Raw genomic sequence first — 26,471 nt, 5'->3', positions numbered from 1 at the left:
GGAGCATAGTTGATGCACAATTTTGAGTTAGATTCAGGTGTACAGAGAAGTGATTCAGTTACATATATGCATGTATCTGTCTTTCAAATTCTCTTCCCATTTAGGTTTTTACAGAATATTGAGCAGAGTTCCCTGTGCTATACAGTAGGTCCTTGTTGGTTATCTGCGGTGAGGAAGAGTGTAGGGAGGGATGGACTGGGAATGTGGGACTGATGAGTTCACATTGCCTTTTTGTTTGTAATCATCTTGCAGCAAGGTCTAACTTGGGGACTAGCCTGTTTAGAAGCCTGTTACGGTAACTGCCCAGGTAGGAGTTGGTGATGGCAGAGAGTAGCAGTAGCAGTGAAGACAGAAGTAAATGATTTCCAAATGAGTTTAGGAGATGGATGGGGTGTGCAGTCACATTGGTTACAGAGAGCATGGATAAAGGAGTTGGAACTGTCAATGGGTGACCCCACAGTTTCGACTTAAGTAACTCAATGAGGGCTAAAGCCGTTTACTGAAGTAAGGAGATGATGGTTAACAGAATGAGCGCTGGATAAACCCAGTATATCTTCAGATCTTGGACCTGTCCCTGTGACTGCATGACTCTGGGTAAATTACCTACCCAGTCTAAACTCTTATGTAAAATTAGGGGATAAAAACAATAGTATATCTCTGGAGTTACGATGACTACTAACAAGAGTGGCAGTAGTTGTGGCAGTGATGTTACATGTAATAGGAATAGGTGGGGTAAAATATAAATTTGGTTTTGGAGATGCCTTGTGAATAACCCAGAGGAGGTACCAAGCAGGCAGGTGTGTGTGTGTGTGTGTGTGTGTGTGTGCACGTGCAGGAGTATTTCAAAACAAAACAAAAGACAAACTTGGCTGGAAAACCACACTGAAGGATCACAAACATGACTTGACTGTGTGCTCATTTGTTTCGTTAGAGCAGGCTGGTAATGAGATCAAAGTTCACAGAGAAATCAGTAAAATTGTTATTTCAGGACCACTCAGGCGGGCACACTTTAATAGCATGTCACTCTTCATATCCAAAGACCATAAATGTGACCACTACATTCAAGAATCAGCAGCAGTGATATTCTAAGCATTGATTCCTTGGTACGAGAGGCGTGTAAATAACATAGAAGTTCTCCGGTTATATAGTTGGCATCTGAAAACATCAGTTTCAACATAGCATTTGTTTCAAAGGATGAGCACATTCTTGGCAGCTGCGTGGTTGTCGAGGGCCCAGGCTCTAAGGAAAATAGTCACGGCTTTAAGGGGGAAAAGGTTGAGCTTTGACTTCAGCGTCATTTGTCATGCCCTGCAGAGGAAGAAACAAATCACAGTGGATAACGATAAAAATGCACAGTGTTAGCATTTTGTTGGTTTTGCAGTTTGCTTTGGTTGTGGATGTTCCAGTGTTCACTTGAAAGGTCTTCCAAAGCCTCTCTGTAGTAGCCTCAATGTGAGGTGTCATCTCCTTTATCGCTTAGCATCCTAATAATTTTATTTTCAGGGGCCTAATGTTCTCATCTTTTTCCTGTTGCGTGTCTAATGCTTCTGCAAAAATGAAAGTCTTGGCAGTAAACAGACCCAAAACAATTATAGCAGGGTGCACTGAAAAATTATACCTATGGGTATAAATATCACAAGGCAAGTGTGAAAAGCTGCCTGGCTCTATCTGTACTTATAGATCAGTGCATACAGCAGGGGTCCTCTGGGGACTGCTGAAGGGAGGGCCACACCTGCTATTGGTTTTCTTGGAAAGAGAATTGGTCAAGCATCCCCTGTTATCAGGACCTAGGGTTCTCTACGGTGCCTGGGCAGATGTAAAGCAGGTCAGATGCACATAATCATTGTACTCTTAGAGCTTATGCTTTAAAGTGAGAGGCAGTGGAATCATGGGGAAGTATCTAAAATGAAATAGACACACATTAAAAAATAAGTCATAGGAAGAGGCGAGGCATAGGAGACTCCCTGGTGTGGGAAGAGTGTTGACCTGTTTCTGGAACAGAAAGAAGTTTAATGAACAAGAGGGAGATGGTTGGAGCTGAGGTTGGAGAGGTGGAGCGGTCTAAGGTTAGGGATTTTGATGGGCCTTGGGATGTGTTTGGGATTTTAGTCTAATTGCAGTGGGCAGTGTTAGAAGGCTCAAAGCAGATGAGTAATTCAAATGATTACAATGATTTCTGAGATCTTTCAGCATCACAGCTTCAGAACAGTAGGATGGCTCCCTGCTGCCGCCCAACATCCTTCTCCTTGGGATGAGTGCTTATTTGAAATTTCTACTGCCTTTTCAGGCAGACTGATTTTCCCTTATCTCAATATCCTATGTGAGGAAGGGGTTGGTTGTCCCACGGCCTCACACTCCATGGGGCCATTCCTAACCCTCCCAGTTAGAGAAGTAGAGTAATATTTGTGTCCATATTTATGTCTGCCATCCTGATGCAAGAGGCAACTTGAGGTAAGGTCGAACAGACAGTGAGGTACTAGATGGAGCCATGTGAGGTTGCTTTTCAAAAATGAGCGTGAAAATCTTTCTCTGGTGTTTTAAATATAACAACTCCAGTGATATATCTTCGGAAACTTGACAATATTGATTGAATCTAAAGGGGAATATTCTTCTCAAGTAAAAGTCTATAATGATCACTGTTCTCTCTTTAGCAAGTTAGATGTTAAGTGATTCAAATCATCATAACTGGGGGATGAATCACAGACACTCACCAAGGACACTCCATGCAGGGTACCTAACAGGCCAGCTAAGTGTGCGGTATTAGGGGACTTCCCTGGTAGCCAATGTTTAAGACTTTGCCTTCCAATACAGGGTGTGTGGGTTCGATCCCTGGTTGGAGAACTAGGATACCACATGCCCCAGGGCCAAAAAACCAAAACATGAAACAGAAGCAGCACTGTAACAAATTCAATGAAGACTTTAAAAAAAAAAATTACTTCAATTCATTTGAATCAGTTCTAATGAGATGGATGAAACTGGAGCCCATTATACAGAGCAAAGTAAGCCAGAAAGATAAAGACCATTACAGTATACTAACACATATATATGGACTTTAGAAAGATGGTAACGATAACCCTATATGCAAAACAGAAAGAGACTCAGATGTATAGAACTTACTTGTGGACTCTGGGAGAAGGCGAGGGTGGGATGTTTCAAGAGAACAGCATTGAAACATGTATATTATCTAGGGTGAAACAGATCACCAGCCCAGGTTGGGTGCATGAGACAAGTGCTCGGGGCTGGTGCACTGGGAAGACCCAGAGGGATCGGGTGGAGAGGGAGGTGGGAGGGGGGACCGGGATGGGGAATACATGTAAATCCATGGCTAATTCATTTCAATGTATGACAAAAACTACTGTAATGATGTAAAGTAATTAGCCTCCAACTAATAAAAATAAATGGAAAAAAAAATTGCGTGCTTAGGACACAAGCAAAGTGGGCTATAAACATTTTTTTAAAATATTTTTATATTTCAACAAGAATTGACTTGATTTCCCATGACAAAAAAAAAAAAAGATTTTTAGGAATTTTCTTACTGTTTTGTGGTTTGAAATCACTTTTAATGTCAATTATGTGTGGGCAGGGATAAGGACACCATTGTCTCTTCCAGCTTTGGGCTTCTTCATCTGCATCTGTGGACACTCCTTCCTTTGCATCAGGCTTTACTTACTGTCTGAATGAGTTCACAAGCTCATGCTTCAGACTCTTGCTTCAAAGAACAATTTTTGCAAAATCCTGGGAGGTTAAGCATAAACTTTGTGTAGCCCAAAGGTAGGTAATCAGGGCACAGGGGAGAATGGGATCCTCAGCTTTCTCTGAATCAGGACAGTTTGTAACCTCCAGGTTGGGGGTTCTAATGCAAGGGCACCACTGTTCTCATTAAAGTAGGAGAGGGGACAACATTTTAAACATTTCACGCAATGCCTGGTAAATATCATTCAGCCACATGCAAACATAAATGACCCAGAAGTATCATGTCTACTGAAAGCAGAAATGGTTGATCAAAAGTTATTCAGAATTGTTTGTGGATTTTTTAAAAAACAAATCGGAAAAGAAAATAGAGAATGAAAGAGGCAGTTCCCAAACTTGTCTGCACATTGGAATCATCGGGGGACCTTTCAAAGATCACACCACTCAAGCTATACCCCAGACTATTTGAATGACAATCTCTGGAGGCCATCACAGGTGTCAGTACTATTGATGCTCCCCAGGGAATTCCAGCGACCCACAGGCCTGGGAACCACCAGCCTACAGGACAGGCTCACTGAAGTGCATGCACAAGGTGGGACCTGGAAAAACCAGGTTTCTAAATTCTACAGATTAAGGGGGAATTAGTTTTAAACTGAAAAACACTATCTGACTAAAAACTGATTTTGAACACTCTTAGTGAACATACTATGTATATTTATATTAATACAAACTCCAGAAGTCACATGTATTTTTAAATAATTTCTGAACCAAAAATACATGCCAGAAACCCAGTATTTGACTGCAAGGAGATCCAACCAGTCCATCCTAAAGGAAATCAGTCCTGAATATTCACTGATGCTGAAGCTGAAACTCCAATACTTTGGCCACCTAATGCAAAGAACTGACTCATTGGAAAAGACCCTGATGCTGGGAAGGATTGAAGGCAGAAGGAGAAGGGGACGACAGAAGATGAGATGGTTGGATGGCATCACTGACTCGATGGACATGAGTTTGAGTAAACTCCGGGAGTTGGTGATGGACAGGGAGGCCTGACGTGCTGCAGTGCATGGGGTCGCAAAGAGTCGGACACGACTGAGTGACTGAAGTGAACTGCTGTGTGCTTCACCCCAGCCTCTTCATCTTCACCTTGTGGCCCCCCAGGACAAGAATGCAAATGGAAGCCCACCTCTCTGCCATTGTGCTCCAGGTAGGATCTCAGTCTGAGGAAGAGTTTGGGAGAATAATCTGAAAGGTCCATCTGACCTCCTGGGTTTTTTTCCCTTGGATTTGTCTCTTTAGTACCACCTGAGTGCCATGCTAAGGATGCTTGCTTATAGAAACGTGAATCCTAAAACCAACAGCTGTGGCTCAGATCCTAGCTCCCTCCATGAGTACACTTTGGGCGTATTCCTAAAGGTGTTCAGCCCCAGCCTCGAAGATTCCGCTTCACCTCTCCTCCTGCTGACAATGGGACACAAAGAGATATTTTTGAACTTAACTTGAAAGCATAAAAGTGTTTCTTATATCATCATTCTTGAAAAAAGTTCTCAAGTGTTTTCTCTCATTAGAAGAATAGGACATACATTTGGAAAATGTAGAAAATCTTATATTTTAAATTCCTAGAATAAAAAGTAACCAATGTGAACATTTTGGAATATTTCCTTTTAATCACATTTTGTATTCAAAAACTGAGTATCGTACTGCATATGATTTAATATGATTTTTTTTCACTTTTCACTAAGTTGTGAGGATTCTCCTATGCCGTTAAACAAAAGACATGATTTTAATGTATGACTAACATTCCACCATATAGATATGCATATTAGCCATCTATTTGTTTCTTTTTTACTGTTAAAAACAGTACTGCATGCATATTCCTGAACTTAAAATATATACTCCTCACCTGCATTCATCAGCTGTGACCCCTTGCAGTACTCACGGCATTTCTTTTACACACATGCATTTCTCTTACATTTTTCAAATCATCTGAAAGTGGGCTGCAGATGTCATTGACACATCAGCCCCCAAATTTTGGCATAAATATCTCTTGTTTTAATTTAGTACTTATTGGATTATAAGCACAGTGGAACATTTCATTCATGTTTTCAAACGTCTTTTGTATTTCTTCTGTGATCTGTTCATATCCTCTGCCTACTTTTCCATCGATGAGGTAGCACTTTACTCATCAACGTCTATGATGTATGTGAGTGCAAGCTGTACCAGATGCTACCCAGATGCCACTCAGACCTCCTAACAAGGTGCTCGGTGCTATACACAGGGACAGCCAATGGCGTGTAAGAAATCTTCTCTGTGATTTAGGGTAAGGCCTTGGCTAGTGCTGCTTCTGTCAGGGACAGAAATCTAATGATATTCAGCTCACTGAATGTAAACATTCTGTTTGTGACCACGGACTATGGGAAGAAGTAACTGAGGTTGAATGGATAAGTATAGTTAAACACCGGAGAAGGCAGTGGCAACCCACTCCACTATTTCTTGCCTGGAAAATCCCACGGACAGAGGAGCCTGGCAGGCTACAGTCCATGGGGTCCGCAAAGAGTCAGACACAACTGAATGCACATGCACACACACTCACACTCTAACTGGTAGGAGCCGAGTGTCTTGTCCTGTCAGTTAAAATTTTTTTTTGTTTGTTTTGTTTTTTAGATGAAGCCCCTGGAAAACTGTCGTTGTTGTTGTTGTTGTTGTTGTTGTTGAGTCACTCAGCCGTGTCCGACTCTTTGCAACCCCATGGGCTGAAGCACTCCAGGCTTCCCTGTCTTTCACCATCTCCCCGGAGTTTGCTCAAACTCATGTCCATTGAGTCAGTGATACCATCCAGCCATCTCATCCTCTGTTGCCCCCTTTGCCTCCTGCCCTCAATCTTTCCCAGCATCAGGGTCTTTCCCAGTGAGTGGGCTGTTCGCATCAGGTAGCCAAAGTATTGGAGCTTTAGCCTTTAAAGTATTCGAAGATGAGTTTTAACAAATAAAATCACTTGTCCAACGGCCACTACCTTGATCTATCTTCAGTTGGGATTTCTAACAAAAGAACTCTTTGCTGTCCTGAAACTGCTCACCCTGACTGAGCGGCCGTCCTGGGACCACCTGAGTGGTCCTCCTCCAGATCCCCTGGAGAAGGGCATGGCAACCCACTCCAGTATTCTTGCCTGGAGAATCCCCATGGACAGAGGAGCCTGGCGGGCTACAGTCCATGGGGTTGCAAAGAGTCAGACATGACTGAGCAACTATATAGATGCTGGGATGAGGGGCTCTAGGTTTGCTGCAACTTGGCCTTCCCTCTCTGCAAGGTAGGGTTTGTAATTCTTTCTTCCTCAGTAAATTGTTAGAATACGCACCTGCGCTGAATTTGCCAGCAAGTAAATCACACTGGGCAGATTTGCTGCCGGCAGTTACAGGTGGAAGCAGCTCAGTTTCAGGCCCTGAGCTTTGCACAGCCGCTTCCCTCTCCACTTCCAGGGCACAACTGTTTGTCTTGCGGCTTTCTTTTTATTAGTGTAACATTTAATCCCAGGAACGGGGTGGTATTAAATGTCACGCTGAGTTTGTGCAAGGCCTGGTCCTGATTCAAGATTCAGGCTGGAGCATGGCCCCAGGGAAGCAGGCCTCCTGTCTCTTCCTTCTTCCATCTGCCCATTTCCCATCCCCACATCACCTTCTCTCTCTCTACCCCCTTACCCCATCCTCTTTCCATTTCTTCCTGCCCCAAAGACAAGATCTGCAGGTATTGCAGACACATTTCTTTCACAAAATCATGAAATAAAAAAGTAACAGAAGGAGAGTGCAGAGACCAGGTGGGTCTCACAGTTCTTAGACCGGTTATTAGCTCTAAATACCGGGAACTCTGACGAAAAAAGCCCCAAACGTGCCAACAAACCCCCATTCCAGGGACAAAAGTGATCAAATCAAATGTGCTTAGGATGTGTGTTCAGTTGGCCTCTCTGCCATCTCAGAAATCTCCACACCCATAACCATGGTTGAATTTAGCTTGCTGCTGCTTTTGTTCAGAGAGAATAAAAGCTTCTGTCTTTGGAGGCAGCACTGTGAGCAGACATATCCCAGAGAGGCGGAGGCTTTACCACCAGTGGATGCCCTGCTCTGACCTGTGGGCAGCTCTCCTCCTCGGCACTCCCAGGAGCCAGCCACCCCCGCCCCACTCACATAAAACCTGCCCTCCTGAGGGGACAGGGGGACCAGCTGGTGTGACCACAGACAAGTGCTGTCAGTCACCATCTCCCCATCCAGAGCAGGAAGCTGGGGCTTCAGGGAGAACCACCCCAGCCAAGCCGGGCTGTCCCTCTGCAGTTCTGAGACTTGGAGGAGGTGGCTTTCAGGAAATCCATTCATCTCTACAAAAATCTGTGACCTTCTTTGCCCTAGATAGACCTTCAGAGGCTTTGGATAGCACTTGGCTATTGAAGGCAAAAGGAGAAAGGGGTGGCAGAGGATGAGATCATTAGATAGCATCACCGACTCGATGGACATGCATTTGAGCAAACTCTGGGAGATAGTGCAGGACAGAGGAGCCTGGCGTGCTGCATCCAGGCGGTCACAGAGTCAGACACGACTTAGCAACTGAACAGCAACAACAGCAATCAATTATCAGTCTCATTGGATTTCCTCAAATTTTAGCTTAAACTGATATTTATTTATGGAATTATATACATGTTATAGTTAAATTTCATTATAGAAATGTCATGGAATGTGAAACACCACAAAGAAAAAAAAGTCCCATAGTTCTGAAATAACCACTGTTCATAATTTGATATCTTTGCTTCTAACATTTTAAATGCTTAAAATTACGTCTTCTTCTTTACCAAAATGGGCTCATTCTGCACATACTGTTTTATAGCTTTGTTTTTCTCATTTAACATTGTACCATAAACTTTATTTCCATTTCATTAAGTATTCTTCTATAACATAATTTTATTAGCTACGAATATTTCATCTTATGAGAAGATCATTGTTTATTCATAAGTACTCTATTTTTAGACATTATCTAGGATGTTTCAAGTAGTGTGCTACTATAAATAATATTTAAATGAATATCCTTATGGCTAAATCTTATAAATCCCTGAAACTCTTCCTTAGAACAAAGATTTGGAAATAGATTCACAGCCTCAGTAGATATGCACATTTTGATACATGTGGTAACATTATCCACCAAATACAATATGCCAGTTTCTATTCCAACCCCAGCTCCCCAACTTAACTATGAGTTCTCTGAGGCTTACTAATATGTATACCCCACAGTGAGGGGGTAGTGTTGGGTATACAGACAAACCTATGCTTCAGTTTCTTCAACTGTAAAATAGATATAATAGTACCTACTTTGAAAAAAATAGGATTTATCCATAAGCTTTATTTCGTGAGGGTTTAATGAGTTAAAACATGTAAAACCTGAGCCCAGCACCTAACACATAGTTAAGAATAAATGTTAGCTAGTGTAAGTATTCTACTATATGGGATTTCTACTGTGTGAGCTTTTGAAAGAACTAAGTAAAACCATGTAAATAACAGGCTTCTCTGGTAGCTCAGCTGGTAAAGAATCTGCCTGCAATGCAGGAGACCTTGGTTTGATTCCTGGGTCAAGAAGATCCCCTGGAGATTGGATAGGCTACCCACTCCAGTATTCATGGGCTTCCCTGGTAGCTCAGACTGTAATGAATCTGCCTGCAATGCAGAAGATCTGGGTTTGATCCCTGGGTTGGGAAGATCCCCTGGAGGAGGGCATGGCAAACCACTCCAGTGTTCTTGCCTGGAGAATCCTCATGGACAGAGGAACCTGGCAGGCTACAGTCCATGGGGTCTCAGAGTCACATGACTGAGCATCTAAGCGCAGCACATGTATTTATCATGTTTGGGCCAGTGCTCAACACATACTAACTATTTAATAAAGAGCATTGAGAACCAGACAAGTCTGTTTTAGGGTCATGTAGGCAACTAAGAGGTAAGCAGAGGGTTGCAAGCAGGTGTGTAAGAATCAGGCTACAGCTTGATGGACATGTTTTAGGGTAGAGAAACTCGGGTTGGGAGGTCAGGAACACAGAACGGCAGGCCAGGCAGTGGAGGGGTTGGGAACTCAGGCAGACAGACAGCAAATGGGGCTGCAAGAGGGCAGTGACTGATTCTGAGAAAAACATCCACCTTGGCAAGGAGGTCACCAGAGACAAGCTTGCTGTGTTATTAGAGATCAATGTCTAAATCTGACCAGCCTATGACCTAAAAATAAAAATAAACGAATTGATCCCATGTCTTTCTTGGATAGAATATGACAGAATTGATATGCCCATTGCTAGAGGACATTGCTAGATGGTCCTTCCATGTTCAAGTTTCTCATCCTGTCAGGGATAGAGAAATCACTCCTATGTCTGCTACGGACCTCGTGTATCTATTATTTGAGGTAATTAGGCACCCAAGCTGTAAGCTACCCAGAAGCTGTCCTCCTAAAAGAGATCTTGCTGACCCGCACAAGTGCTGTGGAGAAACCGAAGCTGTGGGTGGGGCCATCTTGTCAAAAGAAAATTGAGAGTGAGTTTCTCAGTCATGTAGGATAGTCAAGGCTTGACTACCCAACACTTGACCAAATTGTTCTTTAGGCCTGGGGTTTTTATTGCCTTAGAAAACCCAGGGCAAAGAGGATTTCTTATCACAGTGAATTAATTGCCCGACTCCTTTTTCAGGTATTGTGTTCCTGGTTTCTGTTGAGAGTACATTATAAATGCTTTTCTACCAGCATCTACTTTAAAACATGCCAGTAAAACATGCCAGTAGATTATGGATAAGCTTCAGGTAGAATCTACTTTTCATTTATGTTTCATGTAGGTCGAATGAAAATAAACGCCAGAGAAGCACACATCCTGAAATACACTGCAGTCTCTCTGAAAAAGCAAAGTCCAAGACCATTCGAAAGCTCTGAAGTAAAGAACACCTTAATTCTGGCTGTAAAACAAGTTTCCTTTTCTAGTCTACCCCCACTGGCATCATGCAGCAACCCCTGAACCTGATTCTCCCTGAGAAGCAGTCTTGACCCTCTTTGGATATTTGAGTGTGTGTGTGCAGGCTGTGTTGCTTCAGTGGTTTCTGGCTCTTTGTGACCCTCTGGACTGTAGCCCGCCTGGCTCCTCTGTCCATGGGATCCTCCAGGCAAGAATGCTAGAGTGGTTGCCATGCCCTCCTCCAAGGGACCTTCCCGACCCAGGGATCGAACCCGCATCTCTTAATGTCTCCTGAGTTGGCAGGCAGGTTTTTTGCCACTAGTACCACCTGGGAAGCCCTTTATGGATCTAATTATTGTGGTTTTTATGTAGACCATTCAGAAACACACAACCCAAGGCTCAGATGGAGCTCTTAGGTGGAGGTTGAAGGGGAAGGGAGCAGGCAAAGCTTATGGTTACTTAGCATGGCCTCATTATAATCACCCATCTGTAACTTCATTCATATAGTGAAAGAACTCGGGCCTCTGTCATCTTTAATATTCCAACCATTAATATGTGGTCCTGCCTCTAAATCAGTGGGATATTTTAAAAGTAAGATGCATGGAGTAGAAAGTAAGGATATTATCTAACTTTGCACAACTTTGAGTATAAATCTAAACTCTTGAGTTGGCAGTCATGATAAGAATGGGGGAAGAGCACTGGTTATAGGTTTTCTGAATGAGATATCAGTGGAGATCTTTTGACCCTGTGCTCTCTGACAATAAGAAGCTTTCAGAAGTCTGAGATTTTAAGGGGAAAGCATTTATAAGAATATAAATGAGTAAGGCCTTTAATATAGGATTAATATGAGACTACTCTGAGTTTGCTTTGCTTTAAAAAAAAAAAAAAGGTAAAATTTTCTGTACAAATGTATATATTCCCCTCCCCCACAATCCCCACTTAGCCTGTGTATACATATTTCTGAGATAATCAAATTTAATATGAAGAATCCATAAAAGGAAAGCTTGAGCAAAAGTAACTATAGGTCACAGTCAAACTAAATTCTCATGATTCATTAAAAAGCCATTAAAATACCCCATGAGGGCTAAACTATTGATTGGGGTGGTAACTTGTGCTTCTTCACATCACCAGTGAACTGCTTGGAGCTTTGCCCTGCAGACATCATTTCTAGTGGGAATTATGCAGGAAGAAAGAAGCGCAGACGGGACTGGGACTCTCGATTCCATTGTTTGGCGAGATTCTTAGGAAGGTGTTACGTAATGATGGAGTGATTTTCTTTTGCTGGGACCCAGACTATGGCATAAGGTTCTGGCAGAATAGACCTACTTGAGCACACTTTGTACATGTGTGATGCGCCATCTAGTGGTTAAGTGAGCCTAACCTTAATGAAAAGGAAAATTGTCTTTTCTGGTCCCTGGTGCCTCCAAACTCTCCACCACTTGATTAGAGCAACAGGAGGTTTGATGCTGTAGGCTCTTTGGGGGAAGGAAAAAAAATCTGTTTTCTCAGAAGCCATACCTTGAATTTATATTAGGTGGTGGCGTGGGATGGTGGGGGGGGGGGGGGGGGTGTGGTAGAAATACTGATATTATAGTAACTATGCAACCCAGAGGTTGCAAATTGGCAGTGTTTGGCCCACAGAGTACTTTTTTCTGTTTTAGTTGATGGAGATATAATGTTCACAATGTACTACATAGATCTTCAATATATAACTTGATACATTTTTACATTTGTAAAAATTTGCCTGTAAATAATCTTCATAATTACCACCTGAATCAAGATCAAGAATGTTCCCAGCATCCCAGCTGCCTCCCTCCTTTTCCCTCCATCAGCCCTCCCTCAGATATAACTGCTCTTCAGAGCCCTTTCACCATAGATTTGTAATGACATCATTAAATAGACACTCCTAACCCTTACCTCTGGGAAAGGGCAAAATCCTATAATCATCATTTTAATAGTTTGCCCCAAAGGGGACAGTTTTCTCATGAGAAACATTCTGTGGCTAAACAGAGGCTCTGTTTCCTAGGTTTACTGTTTTTCAGAATCCAGGTGGCATAATCTCTCTCTCCTCAGTCCCAATTCCTCATATATTGTTTTTCTTCCCCAGCTTCTCACTGAGAGATACATCCATTTGGTGCACTGATTGTATTTTCCCAAGTATCTCTGCAGGCAGCCAAGTCAATTTTCAAAGAAATCCATTACTTCTGAGCAGAACCTCAGAGGTGCCACTGATTGTCATGGCAAAGCCTATGAATTCTGATGCAGCATTTCCAAAATTAATGTGGATATCATGTCACCAGCGACTGCATGACACTGTGTTCATAACAAGCCAAACAAATTGTAATGGTGAGAAAGGCTCTCAAACCCATAATTCAGCAAAGGCTAATTTATAATGCATAGCATCACACAATCATTGTTGCCGTTTCTACAAGACCTCTTTTTGTTCAAATGAAACTAAATTCCCTCTGAAGGTCAACATGTCTAATATGTCAAGAAGCAGAGCTGGTTCTGAGATAAAACTATTGTGATTATTCCAGAGCTGTCTTGTGCATATCTATTTATTTGATTACTGAACTAACACACGGTCTATCAGCCAGCAGGTCCAGTGAGCAAATTACTTCCCAGTATTTTGCAAGGTGCTGGAGATAGAAAAAATTGAGATGTAGGAGTCCTCTCTCACTATCCAGGAGTTGAACTTTCTTTAGACCAGTTGTCCCGGAGCCTGCAACCTGGTGTATAAAGAGATGGCTGCCTCTTGGGAATACAGGCATTTTCCTAACTTATTCCTTTTTACAAAAAAAACTTGTATTTTTTTCCTAATTCTTTGTGATGGATTTGGAAAAGTGAAGAATGTAAAGAAGATACAGGGTTTCCCTGGTGGCTCAGTGGTAAGGAATCTGCCTGCCAGTGTGGGAGACGTGGGTTCAGTCTCTGATCCGGGAAGATCCCACATGCCGAAGAGCAGCCAAGCCCGTGCGCCACAATTACTGAGCCTGTGCTCTAGAGCTCAGGCACTGCAATTACTGAAACCTGTGCGCCCTCAAGCCCAGGCTCCGCAACAAGAGGAGCCCTCACACTGCAACCAGAGAGTAGCCCTTGCTTGCGTCAACTAGAGAAAAACCCAAGCAGCAACAAAGGCCCAGCACAGCCAAAAATAAGTAAATAAATAAAAATTTTTTAATAAGAAAATGCAAAATTCCCCAATCCACCAAAGAAGGTGTAAAATGGCTTTGATTAATTTCTTCCAATGAATTGTAATTCTCTTCATTTTCTCTGTGTGTATATGCAAATACATATTTATCGTATGGAGTTGGGATGTTATGATTTTTATCTATCAAAAGAAAGTCTTCAAACATATTTACCAGTTTGAGTGGCTTAATAATTTCTAGAATTTCTTTATAATTTTTAACTACTCCCTCTTATTGGAAATTTTCATTGTTTGCTGTTATAGTTATAGAAATTTAATGCCTATTATTTCTACCATACTTTATAGCTGGAACCTCCAGAATAGGGTTAAATAATAATGGTGATGCTGATTGTTCCTGATTATAAAGTCAATAACTCTGATATTATGACCACTGCTGAGTTGAATGGAATAAAAATCATATTAAGTACTTTGAGTTCCAGTTTTTAAACATCAGCAATGGGGAATTGAACATTGCCAAATGTCTTTTAGTGCAGTTGAAATAATTAGGTTTGTACTGATTTGGCCAATGGATGTGTGATAATTTTATTAATAGATTTCCTAATATTGGTCCTCTTCTACCAGAATGAATACTACTATTATAGCATAGAGTAATATACTCTTAATGAATTGTCAAATTAAATTCCATACTATCAATTTTAGGATTTTAACATTCACGTGTGTTGAGCATTGTTCTTGAGAGGTAACTATGTGGTAGGATTAGAATCACACTCTGTCTCATTCTGGTCTGTGAATGCAAACTGGACATAGACCTGTTTTTCTAGTATTCATTCTCCTTTTTTTCTTTATCGCTTATCTCAACTCAATTTTTTTTTTCCTTTTATGAATTTACTAAATACTTTTCTTAACTTTTTTCAAAGCACTCATCATACTCTTATATTAAAATTTGCTGTATATGTGCCTTCTATTCTTGCATGAGTGGTCTTGCCTTCAAAAGTTTTCCATCCTTCTCCCTTAGTCACCAAGTGTTGTCCACCTACCCTCTCCTGCAGGGTCCTGGCAAAGCACTGCAGTGACAGTTGGTGGAAATACACTTAGATGAGTTTTGTTAACCCACTGAGATCTCTAAACCAGCCCAGCACTCAGCTAAGGAGGAAGGCAAGGAAGTGGAATAATTCCAAAATCTTGTGACTGCTGAGCTTCTATGTGACGGCACTTTGAGTCCAGAAGGCAAAAATCACCTTCCAGTGGGTGATTGGACACATCCCTTGGACACATCCAAGGGATGAGTGTGACTCACTGAGACCAGCCATCCTGTATCCTTTATCTGCCCCACGTGGCTGCTCCATCCTGGTCCTGATGGTGGATCACAGAAAGAAGCAGTTACTTCAAATACTTCTGCCTGCCTTAAGTACATACTCTTAAAACTAAGTATACTTGGTATATTCTAATAATTTAAAAGAATATCCTTCCAACACTCATCTCAAGACACCACTTCCATATAATATCTTTCAGTTGCCAGTTCTTTCCCAGGAGAAGGCTTACAAAATATGGACCCAGCCCAAAATTAAGGCTCTCCTTCGAGGCTATAAACCACTTGAGGACAGGGGTTAGGTCTTAAGTATATGCCAGCTCTCACTATGCTAGGCATATAGTTTAAACTTCACTGGTGTTTCTGAAATTAACTGCTCTTTTTTTTCTTGTAATGTAATGTTACTGAATGATGTTCCTCACACTTACTTAAAGACCCAAAGCAACAAGGAAAGTACCAGCCTTTTAACGCGTAGTGAGAAATAGAATCCATCAAAAACTGTGATGAAAATTAATGGAAGAAATGACAACAAAAGTGAAGGGGGACCTAAGTACATGATTCAAGCTAGAATCCTAAGGATCATCCAGGTGATGACTCTTAGGTGAAGTACTTAGCTTTCAGACCATCCTTGGAAGGGAGCAGTCAGTGGCTCTCACTGGCTTCATGTGTCTTTGCAGTAACTGGAGTTCCTTTGAAGGCAGTGAAAAGTTGTGTTCAATGATTACTTTCTCCTTTTCCTTAGGGTGTTAAATACCACATTGTTTGAAAGTTGGGAGATTGTTGGACCTTATCCTTCCTGGTGGGTTTTTAACCTACTGCTGTTGGTAATACAAGGTTTGAACTGCTTCTGGTCTTACTTGATCGTAAAAATAGCTTGCAAAGCTATTTCAAAAGGCAAGGTAAGATAACACTCGCCCTTTCTAATATGTCACCGAAAATTATGGTTTGGGGTTCTTCTAAATCACCAAGAACATTATTTATTATTTAGAATTTCATCAAAATTGTTTTTTCTCCTTCAAAGTTTAGCGTAACCTCTTGGAAACATAATACAAATTTTCATTTTCTCTTAGTTATTTTTTTTTTACATGTAGTATTGCTTTGCTGAGTGATCTGCATTGCTTTGTTGAATGATCTGCATTCATAATTTTAGATTCATGGAGAGTTATTATTTACTGTGTTTCTGCTCTCCCTCTCTCTATCTCCTTTGGTTCTTCTCTGATTATACTTATATTAAACAGAAATTTAATAACTCTTTTATGAGAAGTGTTACTTGATGCATTCTGACCATTTATAACTTGCAATTAAATATTTAGTTAAATCTCTTTAGTTAAAAATGGGGCTCATAATAAAGCATCCTGGGTCTCAACCCCTCTCTGTAGAGCAGTGACTTTTCTGGAACATTCTCTGCAACATTTTCTTACTTTCGTTGTTTGTTCTCTTCCTTCTGCCCACCTGGAAGTCTGGGAAGTGGAACCCTTTACATGTAAGTTTCTCGCCTCTCTCTCCATCCTGGCTTCCACGTTAGCCTTTTGGAGCCACACTCTGGCGCTTTTGTTTCCATGCATATTGTTCTGTCTAATCTGCTGACACTGTCTAGAGGCTCTAACCAAGGTGTGTGGCTCCCAGCAGCTGTGAGGGATGCTAGGGACAGCTCAGTTAGTGCCCTTTTCTGTGAGCCTGCATTCTGCTAAATTTTGCATGATAGTAGAGAAAGAAGTGGATTTCTTTCACTGGTGTTCAACATGTTGGTTGAAGAAAAGAAATAGACTGAAGTAAAGTAGGAGAAGCAGAACTAAGTTGAGGAGAGGATCAGCATGGTCCAGAAGCGAGGTCTGAGCATCAGCTCTTTGCTAAGAATGCCCTGGGCTGCAGGACAGCACCTGACCACTTTGTCCTCCATAAGCACCTGCCACGGGGGCTCGGGGCATCAGTCACATAGTATGAAGCCCATACTTGGCATCATCTCCTGTGTAAATCCAAAATAGTTAGAGCAATGAATTGTTTAGAAGCAAAAGTTTGTTTTTTTCTCTATGATTTCCTACTCTAAAATGAGCATGTACTTCTACTAACAAACAACAGCAACAACAAAAAACCTCTCCTGTCCTCATCTGCATACAAATTGCACAATACTGTCAATGTGATAATGGTAACTGAAAACACAAGGGGGCCATAGATTAGATAATTTGTGTCCTTATTGCACTGCTATTTCTACCAGGTATATTGTCTTCTCTCCAGCTTACTCCTTCAACTTTCCAAGGAGGCAATCAATTTTATTCCAGATCTCAGGCTTCAAAATATCTTAACTGGCATTGCTGCTTACCTAAGACAGTAAAATTCATCTTAGCCACGGGTCATGGGCCTTATATTCCTGTGCATTATTTTAAGATACTCTAAATTGTTCCTTTCTTTGAAGGTAACTTAAGTATAAATTTTTTTCCAAATGCAATTAAAAATAATCTTACTAAGCATGCAAATGTAAATTAATTACTCTTTGAAACTGGAGTTTTCTTTCCTATTAGCAGCTTAATTTACAACTAATGGATTGCTAAATGTATTGGAGCTTTTATTCTAATGCTGTCTTTGTGACCCATCTTTTATTTTTAAGTTAAAGTATCCTTATAATCTAGTCCTTTTGGTGTTTCAGTATCTAAATCTTGGAGATGGTCCTTGTGAGCTAAGTCTCATCTCAAGGGCCATTAGAGATCTATTTTTACATGTTTACTCAATCATCGCTGCTTAGGCTGGAGCAGCAGTCCTCAGTTCTCACCTTCTCCCATCCCCAGCCCGCCTGAGAGAGGTGATATTGTCCTGAAGGAATGGGGGCTTCTCAAGTTGGGAGTGCAGTGGATTCCGGGGTTCTCCAGTTGGAGGGTAGCAGTGACACAGAGAGAATGAGATGTGGGAAATCCCTCAGTTCATTCTGAAATGCTTCCCAGGAGACTCTGCCAGCTTTTCAATCCACCTCTTAAAGAATCATAAGGGACTAGATTGGGAAACATTCTTTGAAGCCAAACAAGCCACCAGGTCCCTATTACCACCATCCTTAGAAAAGAAGTTCATGCCCCGCAGTTACTCAGGGGTGTTAAGGCCTGTTGGGATAAATGTTCACTATGTTTGTAGGCATAAAGTAGGAGGTACAAACTATTTTAATTTAAAAGCAATAGAGTATTTCCTTAATTTCTTCCTGCATTACCTCCTTATAGACCATATGATTTTTTTTTCATTCTTTATGGTAATGTGTAGACTTATATCCTGATGCCAAGTTATCCTCATGACTTGATGAGTCTGAATGGAGGATGGAAGAACTCTGGAATGATGGGAGTCAATTCATGATGATCCAGTCAGTAGATTTTTCTTGGGAAATATTTTAAGCTGTTCCTTACCCAGCAAGTACCCCAAATGCCTCCTGCTGCCATTAGTTGTTATGTTGTATATAAAACAAAATTTCTACTTAATTCTAGCAGACAGACAAATTAAATCATACAAGAATACATTAAAAAGCCAAATAAGAGTGATGTTTTAATGATCAGAGCTAGTAAATATCTCCATTAGTGTAATTAATTGAGAGCTGACTCTAAAGGATTCTCAAAGAGAATGTGATCATCAAAGAATAAATAGTTTCATTTGAACCAAATTCCTATAGTGCCATTCTAGTAGTATGGTATGCTACTTTGCCAGTTTGAGTGGGGTTCATGGTCTAGTACATTCTGAATATCCAAAGGTAACTTAAGGAAGTCAGCAAGGCTAACTCCCTGTGATGCCTAAATCCACCTACATTCCTTGATCACTGACTTTTTTTGCCCCAAAGTCTATCTCCAATGAAGAGGAACTTACTGCTCTGGCAATGTTCCTATCCTGTTTGATTTTTTTAATATTTAGATGTTTTCCTTTACGTATGACTGCATGTACTTCTGAGCATGCTATACCTTGATGATTTCTTCAGAGCTGGTTGCACTCACCTTCTTGTGTTCCACAGGTATCCAAGGATGATCGAAGTGATATTGAGTCTAGCTCAGATGAGGAGGACTCGGAACCTCCAGGAAAGAACCCCCACACTGCGACCACCACCAACGGGACCAGTGGTACCAACGGCTATCTCCTCACTGGCGCTTGTGCCATGGATGATTAATTACTCAAAACTACGAGTCCCAAACAAAGTGAACTGTTCATTCCTGGAAGTATTTAATAAATTGCAAATGCAGTTCCTTTCATAATCTCTCAGCACCAGAAACAAAAATTAGGATTTATCAAAGCATTCTGAATAGTGCACTGCCATATGTCCTGTCTGTGAATGAAGAAGAATTACCATTCTATATATGTAGGCATGCTTTATGTAATTGACACAAGGGAATGGTATTTGCATTTGTACTGTCTTAGAATATTATTTATTTTCTTTTTGTATTTGTTTGTAAATCTGTGGACAAAAGAGGGTTTCCTCACTCCTTTTACTCTCTGGGTTCATGACAGTGAGGGAGACGCTCCGTTGCTTCTACCCCTTTCTTGCTGTGACCTAGTCCACTAGGAGCATCAGCTTAATTGGTCACTTAGAACAAGCAAAACCCAGTGCAAGATTCTCGTGCAGCTCCAAATAGGTTTGCTCTCTTTATGTTACAATGCCCATTCTGAAATGGCCTATTCAGTCTCAAGTGACCTTTCTCCCAGGGTAAAGTTGAAACAGGATGAGCTCAGTCTTGTAATTGTCATTTTTCATGATCAGTTGGTGGTGGTGGTGGTTTAGTTGTGAAGTCATGTCCAACTCTTGCGACCCCATGGACTAGTGTAGCCTGCCAGACTCCTCTGTCCATGGGATTCTCCAGGCAAGAATACTGGAGTGGGTTGCAATCGAACTCGGGTCTCCTGCACTGCAGGTAGATTCTTTACCAACTAAGCCATGAGGGAAGCCCTTCATGGTCAATTAGCTTGTTCCAAATAGAGTGTGGCTATTGGAGGACTTAAAATTTTTTTGTGTGCATTAAATTGCTTTGGAATAGACTTCATTTCTTGTGCACACAGCCAAAGTTTCTTCAGTGAGGATGGTAGCTAGTTGGGGATTAATTTTTTAGGTTACAGAGACTTTTCTTTAAATTCTCCATTATGGGGTCAGTGCTCCAGCTCTGAGGGAAGACTTAAGTTCATGGTTACAAACAAAGAAATCAGTCTTCCTGCTGGGAATTTGTCCCATGATCTGAGAATAATACAAGAGAGCAGCAGATTTCAACCAGGTTTTACCGCTACCCCTTTAACTAGTGCAGTCTTCCGCTATATTATGAAAAAAAGAAGCTAAATATATTTGAGGACAGAAAAAGAGGACTTCCAAGAGTTGCCAAAAGTCACCTCTAGTGCAAAGCACTTTACTGCAACCAGCTTTCAAGAAAGCACCCTATCTAGTATTTGATCCTGTTTTTTTGTTTTTTTGTCCTGGGCAAAATAAAGTCAGTGAGAGTAAGACCATTTAACCCTTTGTCTTTTCTCCTTAAATATAACCCTAACATAACAGAACTTCCTGTTACTAGAAACTGGGCAGTGTTACGCTGGAGGTCCTTTTGTCTGCTTCTTTGAAGGACTTGTTCATTTTCCAGGAATTTTTGTTCAAATGGAGCTATTTTCAGAAAAAAAGCAACAACAATTCTACTCAGCAAATGAGAAAGACTACTAAAAAAATAACTTTCCGTAGTCTCCTACAGGGCAGTGTTATTTATGTAGAGATAAGAAAACCATACACATAAACCAAAGATTTTATCTCTTTTCTTCCAACTTCTAGTAAAAGGGAATAAAAAGTTATTATAAATACTTATTTCATAAATCAGGAAGACCGTCTCCTGAAACAGAGTCCAAAACCATAATGCAGTGATATCAATATGCAGGTCAGGACGAGTGAAAGGGACAGCAAAGTACTAAGAAGTGCATGTCCTGCTCAAAGTCACTCACATTCAATTCAATTTTTTTTTTAATTGAAGTAAAACCTTGTGCCCACAATGTGCACCATGATTGTTAATAGTTAAAAGAATGCTCCCAAACAAAACCTCACACTATAATGTTAACTCTCTTCCCACCTAATTATAAAATAGTGTGTTTTTGGTATGGTCCATAGTAACGACTGAAGGGCCTTAGAAATATGTCTGCTTTTTTGTTGACGAAATGGTATAATTAACTCTTCTTGGAAAACCTTATTATTTTATTTCACAGAACAGGGGTATGTCTAGGAGAGTAATTTATGGATGGTCAAGTTGTAAGACCAATCATTAAATATGAAAAGTGCTTGTCAAGTCATCTGAACATCTGCTAAAATGCAGATATATAAAAAGTAAACCAGCAAGCGTGTTATAGCTGAAAATTTTTGATAAGGTGAAAATTCCTTCTCTAAAGTATGGAACTAAAATATGGAATAGAAGAAAGCCTCGTGCCTTGCTTTAGTATATAGAGCAAGTCCTCTGATGGGTGAAATAAACCAGAAAGCCACAGTGTGTTTCTATTTGGGTCATTTGACACTATTTAGCATAGAAGAATAATTTCAAAAGATCTGTTTGTAAATTAAAGGTTTAGAAGACTTGCATGACATGAAGAAAATTGTCTGTCCTTAGCAAAGACATCTGAACATCTGACTTTTGTTCTTCCCATAAGTCACTTAGAAGGAGAATTGGGAATTCTCAGAGTCTCCCTGACCACTGACAGTAACAACGCAGTCTTCTATTTATCAATACAGTTGTATTTCATTTTACATTTTAAGGCAAAGAGTTCTTTTTGATTCATCAAAATGGTGCTTGTAGGTCTTTTGAGATAAAGAATAATGTATCTCTGTCTACTGCTCTCCCATGGTGGCCTGATAAGCCTGAGAGAGAAAATATGTGAGATCTCATATCTTCTACCGGTGCCAGGCCATAGCTTTGGAAGTATATATTGTAATGTCAGCTGTAGGTTACTAGGAATGTTGTTTCCCATTAATTGACTTAGCCTGTCCTGGTCATATTCAAATCTTCCCAAGGTACAAAGGGGTTGTAGGAAGGAATCTAGAAAAAGTAATATTTTATCCTCCAATTCTATAGCTTTTCTAGACCAATTAGAGGGAGAGAAATGTAGAAATTCAAGTAGACTTTGGCCTTGGGTCAATAAATGATATAAAAATGTGTGATCTGTGTATGTACATGTAGGTTTCTGAGAAAAACATGATAAAACCAAAATGTCACTGACTCATCCTTATCCATATTCTTTTCATGAAAACCATCCGCCATGTGCAATAGAAACTTCCCACCTCCCTTCTTACTGCCTGTTACACGCCATATCCACAGCTGAGAGGGGAAGACTCCTTTCAGCCTCTTTGCCTCAGAGCTCAGATCATGAAGGCCCTAAGGTCAGCATCTAAGTAGTTCCCATTTCCAAATTAAGTGTTACAAATGTTGAGAGTAGGGGAGCAATTATTCATATTTTAGATTATTTAAACTAAGTGTTGAGGAAAATGCACAAGATTTCTGCTTCACCCAAGATTTTATTAACATTCAGTTCCTGCTCAACTGCTGGACAGATAGTGTCCTGAGATACCATCAGATAATGAAACATCTGACAAAGATGAACTAGGAAGAAAGGTAGGCTCTCCAAAGTAAACATGCAATTGGGTGAGAGAAATAACTCTTTAGTGTGATAAAATCAGGTCACCTGTAGCCAAAATGACAGGTAAACCTGAAAATGTCCTGTTCTGTTGCCAAACTTTTCATTCTGAGTATTTGGCAGAGTTTGAATTTGAGCAAACTGCACACTTGCACCGTGGGTAGAAAGGGTCTGAATTTTCCACTCTGTAATTTCAACCTCATTGTTATTTGGGCTGAAGTAGGAAATCATATTTCATTTCAGCACACCTGAGTCTTTAAAAAAGAGCTCTTCCAAGAGAACTTTATGGGCACCCATGATTGTTTCCAAGCTGTTCATGATTTTTGCTTTGGTAGTTATTTTTGTCCCCTACTTGGAGATGTTAATGCCAAAGTTGCCTGAATATTTGAGTATTTTTTCTTAATTTGAAGTATGAAAATTATACAGAATAGTTACAAAGGTATTAAATAATTCTCTTTATTAGTATGTCCTATGATGGCGTTGTGTCCAAAGAGGTTTCAAGAAATTCTTTAGAAGTAAGAGGTTAAATGTTTACATTTCACATGCTATTTGAGGTCTTAAGATTCTAATTAGCTTACTTTTTTCCCCTCTCTTTGTCTTTGGATGATTCCTGCTTTGAAGATAAATATTAGTAGCCCTGAAATGTTTCTAGTGTTCAAATAAGAACAAATCAGATCAAAGTCTGCAGCTATGTCCTGTCCATGAAAGGAGCACTGTCAATCACAAACAGTTAATGCAAAATGCAGCAGGATATTTTTTTAAGTGACATTATTGTTGTCCCCATAATAGGTTTAAATTTGTCTTGGTAAAATGAAATTGTACCATTTACAAATTACCAGATAGTAATTAACACTGGTTCACTGTGGACACAGTTTAATTCTTCATTTTTAATAGGCTGGAAACAGGCCCTGTGGTTTGCATTTGTATGCATGGTCCCCTCCTGTCCCCTAGGGGGCGTTCAGTAGATGTTAAGGAGGCCTGTCCATTTGTCCATTCTGTACTGTTGAAATGCCTAACATACGCTCACAGGAAGCATACCTGATGCTGTTTTTTTATGAAAAAAATTGTATTAAAGAACATAAAACATTATAAGTAGCTGTTAATAAGACCTGTAATCACCCAAAAGAATACCTTAGTCTTTCCAACGTGAGTTCAACCTGAAGCCTTTGAATGGAACACATTACCAAATGTCCATAAGCTAAAATCCCCATCCAATCAAAGATATACTAAGTCTCTGCAAGCAGATAACACATGCTAATGATGTCTCCACAAGACTAGACATTCCCAAGAGTGCCCAGGAAGGAATGGGAAGGGACTATTAGCCTAAGATCTAGCTTGTTTATCTTTCACTCACCTTCTTTTAAATCTGGAACTCTTAATAAAATGAATCTAAAATATTGTCACTTATCTGCTATCAATTTCCCAATAACCATTGGATCAGTTGTGTATCACACTTCCTTCTCTGATTCCATTAAAAAATATATATATTGTGCTCCTATGAGCCTGTTTTCTTCAACACAAGTCAATGAGAGCTTGGCTTCTTATTTTGGTATGTGTTGCATGGCCTGGAAACCAGGGAACAACAGCTGTTGGTGTGATTTCTATTTTAAGTGAAAATTAGGTTTTATAGAGACAACTTTTTTCTTTTGGATCTACAACAGTTTTTTTAAACTGTCACTGTAAATCTGCCCTTTAAAAAATAGGGGTTTTTAAAGATTAGTTGCCAAATAGAAATTCACTCTGTAATAGGAACAGTTATATGGTGATTCTGGAACTTTAACTTCAAGCTTCTTTAATTTAAACATGGAAAATAGCCTCCAAGTTTGATTTCCCGAAGTTTCATAAAGCCTCTAAGCTCATGATTTTCGTCTCCTTTTTGCCCACATAATAAGTTACCTCCATAGCCATTTGGTGTCATGCAGAAGGGAGGTGGTTAGTTTAGGGATTTGATTTTTTTCAACTTGCAGTGAGAAATAGGACAGGTAACAAAACCTTACTTGTTGAGACAATTCAGTGCTTAAGCATCTCTGTCAGAAATGGAATGATGTACTGTTAGCCAATTAGAATTATTTTATGTATTGTTACTGTATTTTGCTGATTTTTATATGAAAATATAATTATTCATTCTTGATCTCTGGAAGCAGTCATTATTATGAGGATCATTTTACTTTGAAAACACTTTCATAATAAAGATAAGTCTTAAGAGTACAGTGTAAATGCCCTTTTCTGTAAGCACTACTGAACTTGTATTAGTAATATGCCACATCTTCCTGGACAAGATTCATTTCAGTGTTCACATCATCCTACAGTTTTCTTGTAAGCCTCCTTAAATCCCAGTAGTCGCTATGATTACAAAAAAGGAATGTAATATTTATACGTTATATATATATATATATATTGTTATAGGTTATTTTGTCAAGAATTTAGCTAAGCTACTTGATGGTGTTATCTCAGCATCCACTTTGTTTGCCAAACAGCCTGCAGGGACCATAGCTTGACACTAGCCCCTCATACAGGTGCATGTCCTGAATAGCAGCCCAGAGTCACAAGCAGATGTAACTCCCTGATATGATTTCCCCAACAGCCCTTGTGATCAACAGTCTCCTGCCTCCCAGTGCTTTTGTATGCCTTATGCATCCCTTAGATAAGACCCACCCTCCCCAGGGCAGGGGGCTTACCAAAACCTCTTTCTTTTGGCTTGAATTGACCGATCTGGCCATAGCCCAGGGACTCCAAGGCTCTGCACCCATGCACCCTAATAAAGGCATGTGCCCCAGCTCCTGTCTCTTTCTCTCTGTCTGTACTCTGCCTGGCCTTCCCGTGTGGCCCCTTCTGGTGCGCCATGTGCTTCCCCCAGGACCTGTGACTAATAAACCTCTCTATTTCAAGTTCTCTTGTGGTCTGTTGGACTCTGTTGTTGGTTCACCATCCAACACCCTGTGCTCCACTTAACAAAGGTTAATTCAGCAGACTTATATTTATATGTTATATATACATATATAACATATCTGTGTTATAATATCACTTCGACAATTAAGATATAAAAGCTCCAAGTTAAATTTTATGTAATACTTCATTCTGAAAAACTAGAATTTACAAAGTTATCAGTTCAAATATATCAAACTGTACTGATTTTTTCCAAGCTATGAAAAAGGCACTTAGGATAAACAACACAAAACCCAACACACACAAAATTGTCCCTCAGAGAATGTGCGCTCATAGGAGCTTGACTGACAACATCTCAGGGTCTGCGCCCCACTTTGTTAGATCTTCTCTGACTCTTTGTCTTTCCTGTGTAACTCTGTCTCCCCCAGCTGCTCTTCTGCTCTAAGCTTATGTCATCATATCTCAAGAGCTATAAAAATAGCACTGACATTCAACCAGACACCCCCACCACCACCAGGATTATAAAAAATTAAGCAAACACCCTATTAAAAATCTTACACATATCATAACCACCCCCAACAACATTCTGACTCCAAGTATGAGTTACTGTAATAAATTAAACCACCAAAATTTTTCTGAGGCACAAAAAGACTATTAGCGATGCACCGTTTGGGGAAGCCAGTAACTCTTCCAGGTCTGTTAATGTAGCGTAGCACCTATGCTATAACTCTACAAGCATCTCTCCCAAATAATCATGATGCAACTCAGCTTCTCTGGGCCCCCTTCCTTACTGCTGGGAAACATCCATCCAGGTACACGTGCTTTCTGTTTCCATCAGCCCCGTGCTTGCTTCACCCGGAGCAGTGGCAGCAATGCCAACA

At 40.4% G+C, this 26,471-nt stretch overlaps 1 protein-coding gene across 3 annotated transcripts in view; it reads left to right on the top strand.

Annotated features, from left to right (window-relative positions):
- Window positions 1–25,596, top strand: part of CERS6 (ceramide synthase 6) — a 339,296-nt gene extending 313,700 nt beyond the window's left edge. The window contains exons 9-11 of one of the 3 annotated variants that reach the window (XM_070476098.1): window positions 15,845–16,001; window positions 16,562–16,585; window positions 19,079–25,596. In XM_070476098.1, coding sequence (XP_070332199.1) covers window positions 15,845–16,001; window positions 16,562–16,585; window positions 19,079–19,231 — 334 coding nt within the window. In that variant the 3' untranslated portion in view covers window positions 19,232–25,596. The remainder of the gene's footprint in view (window positions 1–15,844; window positions 16,002–16,561; window positions 16,586–19,078) is intronic. The other 2 variants (XM_070476099.1, XM_070476100.1) reach the window with 2 other exon arrangements.
- Window positions 25,597–26,471: the final 875 nt, after the last annotated feature.

This window comes from Odocoileus virginianus, chromosome 13, assembly GCF_023699985.2.
Source record: "Odocoileus virginianus isolate 20LAN1187 ecotype Illinois chromosome 13, Ovbor_1.2, whole genome shotgun sequence".
Classification (NCBI taxonomy): domain Eukaryota; kingdom Metazoa; phylum Chordata; class Mammalia; order Artiodactyla; family Cervidae; genus Odocoileus; species Odocoileus virginianus.
The sequence above is the reverse complement of the archived record's forward strand: the minus strand, read 5'-3'. Positions and strand labels throughout refer to the sequence as shown.